At 49.9% G+C, this 7,573-nt stretch overlaps 1 protein-coding gene across 7 annotated transcripts in view; it reads left to right on the top strand.

The window, feature by feature from the left end:
* Window positions 1-3,141: 3,141 nt before the first annotated feature.
* Window positions 3,142-7,573, top strand: part of RILPL2 (Rab interacting lysosomal protein like 2) — a 37,654-nt gene continuing 33,222 nt past the window's right edge. For all 7 annotated transcript variants that reach the window (XR_010122746.1, XM_054444785.2, XM_054444783.2 and 4 more), the window contains exon 1: window positions 3,142-4,222. Coding sequence is in view for 6 of the 7 variants with exons in the window: in XM_054444785.2 (XP_054300760.1) it covers window positions 3,890-4,222 (333 nt within the window). In the remaining variant the exon portion in view is untranslated. The remainder of the gene's footprint in view (window positions 4,223-7,573) is intronic.

Here is a 7,573-nt window from a genome sequence, read left to right as displayed (position 1 = left end):
TCGAGCTTCCGTACAGCTGAACACGTGGAGGTTCCTGGAGGGCAGTGCCCCAGGGAGGGCGTGGGAGCTCTGCCCCCTCCCCCTATTCTTCGCTTTCACCTGTATCCTCTGAAACATCCTTTATCATAAACTGGTGAGCATATGATGCCTCGGAAGTCTCATATTTCAAATCTTCTTTGGATTGCAAATTGCTTGAGCGTTCGTGGACTAAATCCTGGGCGAATACACGGAGTTCCTCGAGCAGGCTTACCAATGCAGACTATAGCACTGGTTGGGTCTTTGATTTGTCTGAAAAGTTAGGGTAGTCAGAAGCGCAGCTGGGAAGAGAGAGTTTCATGTTGAGTTTAGAAGCACATGACTGAAAGTCAGAAGACAAACTCACCGAAGCTATGAGAGACAGCTATGAAACCATAGAAGCCATCTGTGGACTCATGTCTAGGTTATTCAAGATAAACTGTTTAATCAAATTCATACCTCTTTATTTTATGTATTTATGTATTTATTTAATTTATTTTTTTTTCGAGACTGAGTCTTGCTCTGTCACCCAGGCTAGAGTGCAGTGGCATGATCTTGGCTCACTGCAACCTCCCCCTTCCAGGTTCAAGTGATTCTTGCACCTCAGCTTCCCAAGTAACTGGGATTACAGGTGCCTAGCACAACGCTCCACTAATTTTTGTATTTTTGGTAAAGACAGAATTTCACCATGTTGGGCAGGCTGGTCTCAAACTCCTGGCCTCAAGCAATCCACCCACCTCGGCCTCCCAAAGTGCTGGGATTACAGGCATGAGCCACTACACCCAGCTTTATTTTACTTATTTATTTAAAATTTTTTTTCTTGAATCTGAGTCTTGCTGTGTTGCTCAGGCTACAGTGCAGTGGCATGATCACAGCTCACTGCAGCCTGGAACTCTTGGGCTCAAGTGATTCTCCCACCCCAGCTTCCCAAGTAGCTGGGACCACAGGTACGCACCATCACACCAAGTTAATTTTTTTTTTTTTTTTTTTTTTGTAGAGATGGGATCTCACTTTGTTGCCTAGGCTGGTCTGGAACTCCTGGCCTCAAATAATCATCAGGCGTAAGCCTCCCAATGTGCTGTGGGATTACAGGCATGAGCCACCAGGCCCCTCAAAATTAACATCTCTTGACTGGGCACAGTGGCTCACGTGCAGCCAATCTCCAGAACTTTCTGATCTTACAAAACTGAAACTCTATCCCCATTAAACGACAATTCTTCATTCTCCGTCACCATGTTGGCCAGGCTGGTCTCGAACTCCTGACCTCAACTGATCTGCCCACTTCCATCTCCCAAAGTGTTGGGATTACAGGCGTGAGCCACCGCACCTGGCTCCGTTTTTACTTTTTGTAGAGATTGTTCTCACTGTATTGCCCAGACTGTTCTCCAACTCCTGGCCACTGCGAAGGCCCTTAGATGCACTTTGAGTTAATTTTTGTATATGGTGAACTCCATTGGTTGAAAAGACTGTCCTTGCCCCATTGAATGGTCTTGGCTCCCTTATTGAAAATCATTTGCCAATATATACAACAATTTATTTATGAGCTATTTTATTTTTCATTCTTTGCTACGGCTGAATACTATTCTATTGGATGGACATACCCTCTTTTATGTATGGCAGGCCTAATATTTCATCTCAGTATTTAACCACTGGATGTTGTCACTCTGTGATCTGTGGACTTCTAGGCCCTTGCCCAGGAGCTTCGTTTTGATTATTACAACATTCCTGGAGGGGCACAGTGGCTCATTCCTGTAATCCTAGCACTTTGGGAGGCGAAAGTGGGAGGATTGCTTGAGGCTAGGATTTTGAGACCAGCCAGGGCAACAGAATGAGGCCTTGTTTCTTTAAAAAAAAAAAAAAGAAAGAAAGAAAGAAAGAAAGACAGAAAGGCCGGGTGCGGTGGCTCACACCTGTAATCCCAGCACTTTGGGAGGCCAGGGCGGGCGGATCACGGGGTCAGGAGATAGAGACCGTCCTGGCTAACACGGTGAAACCCCGTCTCTACTAAAACATACAAAAAATTATCCGGGCGCGGTGGCAGGCGCCTGTAGTCCCAGCTACTTCGGAGGCTGAGGCAGGAGAATGGCATGAACCCGGGAGGCGGAGCTTGCAGTGAGCCGAGATCGCGCCACTGCACTCCAGCCTGGGCGACAGAGCAAGACTCTGTCTCAAAAAAAAAAAAAAAAAAAAAATTAGCCAGGTATGGTGGCAAGCACCTGTAGGCCCAGCTACTCTGGAGGCTGAGGTGGGAGGATCACCTAAGCCCAGGAGTTCGAGGCTGCAGTGAGCTGTGATCATGCCACTGCACTCCAGCCGGGGTGACAGAGCAAAGCCTCATCTCTTAAGAAAAAATAGGCTGGGCTTATGCCTGTAATCCCAGCACTTTGGGAGGGTGAGGCAGGCAGATCACCTGAGGTCAGGAGTTCGAGACCATCCTGGCCAACATGGTGAAACCCTGTCTCTACTAAAAATACAAAACTTAGCTGGGTGCGGTGGTGGGCACCTATAATCCCAGCTACTTGCAAGGCTGAGGCAGGAGAATTGCTTGAACCCAGAAGGCAGAGGTTGCAATGAGCAGAGATCATGCCACTGCACTCCAGCCTGGGCAACAAGAGCAAAACTCCGTCTCAAAAAAAAAAAAAAAAGAAGAAGAAGAAGAAGAAGAAAGGCCAAGCATGGTGGCTCACGCCTGTAATCCCAGCACTTTGGGAGGCCGAGGCGGGCGGATCACGAGGTCAGGAGATCGAGACCATCCTGGCTAAGATGGTGAAATCCCGTCTCTACTAAAAATACAAAAAAATTAGCCGGGCGTGGTGGTGGGCGCCTATGGTCCTAGCTACTCGGGAGGCTGAGGCAGGAGAACGGCGTGAACCCGGGAGGCGGAGCTTGCAGTGAGCGGAGATCGCGCCACTGCGCTCCAGCCTGGGCGACACAGCGAGACTCTGTCTCAAAAAAAAAAGAAAGAATGAAGGATCGCAGTCACGTATGTGAGTGCTTCCTAAGTGCTTGAGGTGTCACACACATGATCTCATAAGCTCATGTTCCTCGCAGCAACCCTGCCAGCTGGGTCCCGCTATTGCCCCCATTTTACAGAGGAGGGGACTGAGGCTCGGAGACGTTAAGTAACTTGCCAAGGTGACAGCGCGGGTTACGTGGAGGAGCCGAGGACACAGCGAAGTCAGCAGGGCAGGAATTCTCCATTTTATTGAGAGTCACAGCGAAGTCGGATGCCCCAGGCCCTAGTGACAATTTGCCTGGGAGTTTTCCAGATCCTCAAGCCTCGGGGACTCTGTCGCGCTGCCCCCAACAGCTGCTTTCTGTTTGGCCGCAGGCTCCAGAAAACACCCTCAAAGAGACACCCGGATCTTCCATCACTTACGATGCAAATTCTACGGCTGGAAAGCACGAGGGTAGAAAGGAAACAGTTGCGTTCTTTTTACCCCGCTCTGGATTGCACGGTGGAAACTCCGTCTCCACGGAAACGCGCCCCCAGGCAGTGGTCGCCAGGGGCGGGGCTCAGGGCGGCTCCTCCCCCGGGCTGCAACTGTTCGCAGGCTGGGGCGATTGCCGTCACCCCTGAACTTCCCTGTTCCTCTTCTCGGCCGCCGTCCTTTTCCGTTGTCCCTTCGCGCCCCAAACCACATCCTAGAGCGCACTCTCCAGCGCTGCCGGCAGCGGGAACGGTGCGCCAGGGCGCAGGCCCAAGAGTCGCGTGCGTGGCCCCTTGCACCATCCCCCCGGGCCCACCCCCGGGCCGCGCTGATTGGGCAGGTAGGGACTCTGCCCAGCGGAAAGTTTTGGGTGCCGGGAGGAAGTCCAACCTTTGGGAGACTCAAAGACAGCAGCTCCGGGGTCGGCGGGGGTCTGGGTGGCCATGGAGGAGCCCCCTGTGCGGGAAGAGGAGGAGGGAGAGGAGGACGAGGAGAGGGACGAGGCTGGGCCCGAGGGGGCGCTGGGCAAGAGCCCCTTCCAGCTGACCGCCGAGGACGTGTATGACATCTCCTACCTGTTGGGCCGCGAGCTTATGGCCCTGGGCAGCGACCCCCGGGTGACGCAGCTGCAGTTCAAAGTCGTCCGCGTCCTGGAGATGCTGGAGGCGCTGGTGAATGAGGGCAACCTGGCGCTGGAGGAGCTGAAGATGGAGAGGGACAACCTCAGGAAGAAGGTGGAGGGGCTGCGGAGACAGAGCCCTTCGGCCAGCGGGGAGGTGAGTGTGGGAGCGACGGTGCTGGGCCCACGGCGCCTGCGGGGCGTAGGAGGGCGCCTGCTGGTGGGGAGACGCCTTCCTTTTCTTTTCTTTTCTCTTTTCTTTTTTCTTTTTTTAAGAGATGGGATCTCGCTGTGTTGCCCAGGCTGATCTCAAACTCCTGGCTTCAAGTGATCCCCCAGCCTCAGCCTCCTAGAGTGCTGGGTTTACAGGTGTGAGCCACCCTGCCTGGCCAGAATCTGTATTTCTAACGAGTTCCCAGTTAATGCTGATGCTATTGGCCCAGGGTCTACAGTTTGAGAACCTTTGACCTAGGGCAAGAAACACTTTTTTTTTTTTTTTGACACAGGGTCTTGCTCTGTCGCCCAGGCTAGAGTGCAGTGGTGCAAACACGGCTCACTACAGCCTTGGCCTCCTAGGCTCAAGCAATTCTCCTGCCTCAGCTTTCCAAGTAGCTGGGAGTACAGGCATGTGCCACCATGCCTGGCTAACTTTTTTGAAGTTTTGTAGAGATGGGGGTCTCACCGTTACCCAGGCTGGTCTCAAACTCCTGAGCTCAAGGAATCCTCCCACCTTGGCCTCCCAAAGTGCTGGGATTGTGAATGTGAGCCACCACACTTGGACAAGAAACACATTTTACCTAAAGAGAAATTAGTGCATATGACCACAAAAAGACATAGACAAGAAGATTCAGGGCAGCTTTAGTCTCTACTGCCAAACTGGAAACAATCTAAATGCAACCCAATTGAGTTTTGAAATTGTGATATATGGAATACTATGCAACAGAGAAAAAGAACAGGGTGCTGATACACACAACAGTGTGAATGAATCTCACAGATGTAACATTGAGAGAAAGAAGCCAGGCACAAAAGAGAAACTACTGTAGATTTTTTTTTTTTTTGAGTCAGAATCTTGCTCTGTCGCTCAGACTGTACAGTGCAGTGACGTGACCTCGACTCACTGCAACCTCCACCTTTTGGGTTCAAGCGATTCTCCTGCCTCAGCCTCCTGAGCAGCTGGGTTTGCAGGCATGTGCCACCACGCCTGGCTAATTTTTTTTTTTTTTTCTTTTTTAGTAGAGATGGGGTTTCGCCATGTTGGCCAGGCTGGTCTCAAACTCTTGGCCTCAAGTGACCCACCCACCTCAGCCTTTCAAAGTGCTGGGATTACAGGCATGAGCCACAGCACCCGGCCCTACTGTACATTTAAATAAAATTCATGAACAGGCAAAATAATTTATAGTTATAGAAGGCAAACTGGTGTGGGGGGGGACAGAAGGGAAATTGATAGAGAGCTAGAAGTGTCCCATATCTTAATCAGGGTATGGATATAGAGATCTACACATACGTTAAAAATCATCTGGCTGGGTGCCATGACTCACGCCTGAAATCCCAGCACTTTGGGAGGCCAAGGCGGCAGATCACGAGGTCAGGAATTCGAGACCAGCCTGGCCAACATGGTGAAACTCCATCTCTACTAAAACTACAAAAAAAAATTAGCCGGGTGTGGTGGCAGTTGCCTGTAATCCCAGCTACTCAGGAGGCTGAGGCACGAGAATTGCTTGAAACCAGAAGGCAGAGGTTGCAGTGAGCTGAGATCGCGCCACTGCACTCCAGCTTGGGTGACAGAGCGAGATTTTGTCTCAAAAAAAAAAAAATTCTTTTTTGCGGGGACAGCTTTCTCTGTCATCCAGGCTGGAATACCATGGTGTGATCACAGCTCACTGAGGCCTCAAACTCCTGGGCTCAAGCAATCCTCCCACCTCAGCCTCTCAAGTAGCTAGGACTACAGGCACACACCAACCGCCTGGCTAATTTTTGTATTTTTTGCAGAGATGGGGTCTCACCATGTTGCCCAGGCTGGTCTCGAACTCCTGGGCTTAAGTGATACGCCCACCTCAGCCTCCCAAAGTGCTGGGATTACAGGCGTGAGCCAACGTGCACGGCCTAGTTTTTTAAAATTCTTGTTGAAACTCATTAATTTTATGACCTACTAGCAGGTCTCCAGCCACAGTTAAAAAAGAAAAAAAAAAAAGCTGCTGTAAGTGGACGATGTCTTTTTTAATCCTCACACTATTATTGTTTTACAAAACTGAGGCACAGAACAGTTAAGTAATTTACCTAAGGACTTAACGGCAAGTTAAGAGGTGAAGTCCGGATCTTAATTCAGAGATGCTAGTCCTAAATACTCCATCCTAAAATACAGACATTTGACCTTACTTGTTGTACTAACATTTGATGAGTGACTGCAGTGACTGATGCTAGGCTCTGGGGCTATGGAGATAAAGTAGACAAGGTCCCTGCCCTCAAGAAGCTCACATCTAGTGGGAGAGGTCACACACACAGTCCTAGAACCAGAATACAAGTATACAAACCAGGCCAGGCCTGTAATCCCAACACTTTGGGAGACCGAGGCAGGCAGATCGCTTGAGGCCAGGAGTTCGGGACCAGCCTGGGCAACCTGGTGAAGCCCTGTCTCTACTAAAAATACAAAATTAGTTGGACCTGCTGGCACATGCTTGTAATCCAGCTACTCGGAGGCTGAGGCACAAGAATCGCTTGAACCCGGGAGGCGGAGGTTGCAGTGAGCCAAGATCGTGCCACTGCACTCCAGCTGGGGCAATAGAGCAAGACTGTCTCAAAAACAAACAAACAAACAAAAACCAAGTATACAAACCAAGGCTGGGCGCAGTGGCTCACGCCTGTAATCCCAACACTTTGGGAGGCCAAGGCAGGCGGATCAGTAGGTCAAGAGACTGAGACTGTCCTGGCCAACATACCCTGTGTCTACTAAAAATACAAAAATTAGCTGGGCATGGTGGCACATGCCTGTAGTCCCAGCTACTCGGGAGGCTGAGGCAAGAGAATCGCTTGAACCCGGGAGGCGGAGGTTGCATTGAGCTGAGATCACGTTGCTGCATTCCAGCCTGGAAACAGAGCGAGACAACTTCGTCTCAAAAAAAAAAAAAAAAAAAAAAAAGTATACAAACCAAGAAGTAAGCCAGGAAAGAACAGGAACAGAGTCACCGAAATTCACAGGGAAGTGTGAAGTTTCCCTGTAGCTTCCCTGGTAACTTTTTTTTTTTTCTTCTTCTTCTTCTTCTTCTTAATTATTATTATTATTTGCCTCATACCTTCTCTGACCCCTGGTAATTTATTTCACCTATTCCTAAGTGATAGTGACAATTGTATTTCTAGATAATATTCTACTTTAGTATCTGTCAAGTGACATGGTTAAGTGTGATGACTTGTAGCCTGGCTTTTGAGAGTCAAGGAAAGTTAAATGACTTGTGCAGGGTTGCTCAGCCACATTCTGTGTTATTTTTGCCTCCCTGTCTGGGCACAAGGATAT

The sequence above is a fragment of the Pongo pygmaeus genome, chromosome 10, assembly GCF_028885625.2.
Source record: "Pongo pygmaeus isolate AG05252 chromosome 10, NHGRI_mPonPyg2-v2.0_pri, whole genome shotgun sequence".
In the NCBI taxonomy this organism is placed as follows: Eukaryota; Metazoa; Chordata; class Mammalia; order Primates; family Hominidae; genus Pongo; species Pongo pygmaeus.
This window is presented reverse-complemented; position numbering and strand designations above follow the sequence as displayed.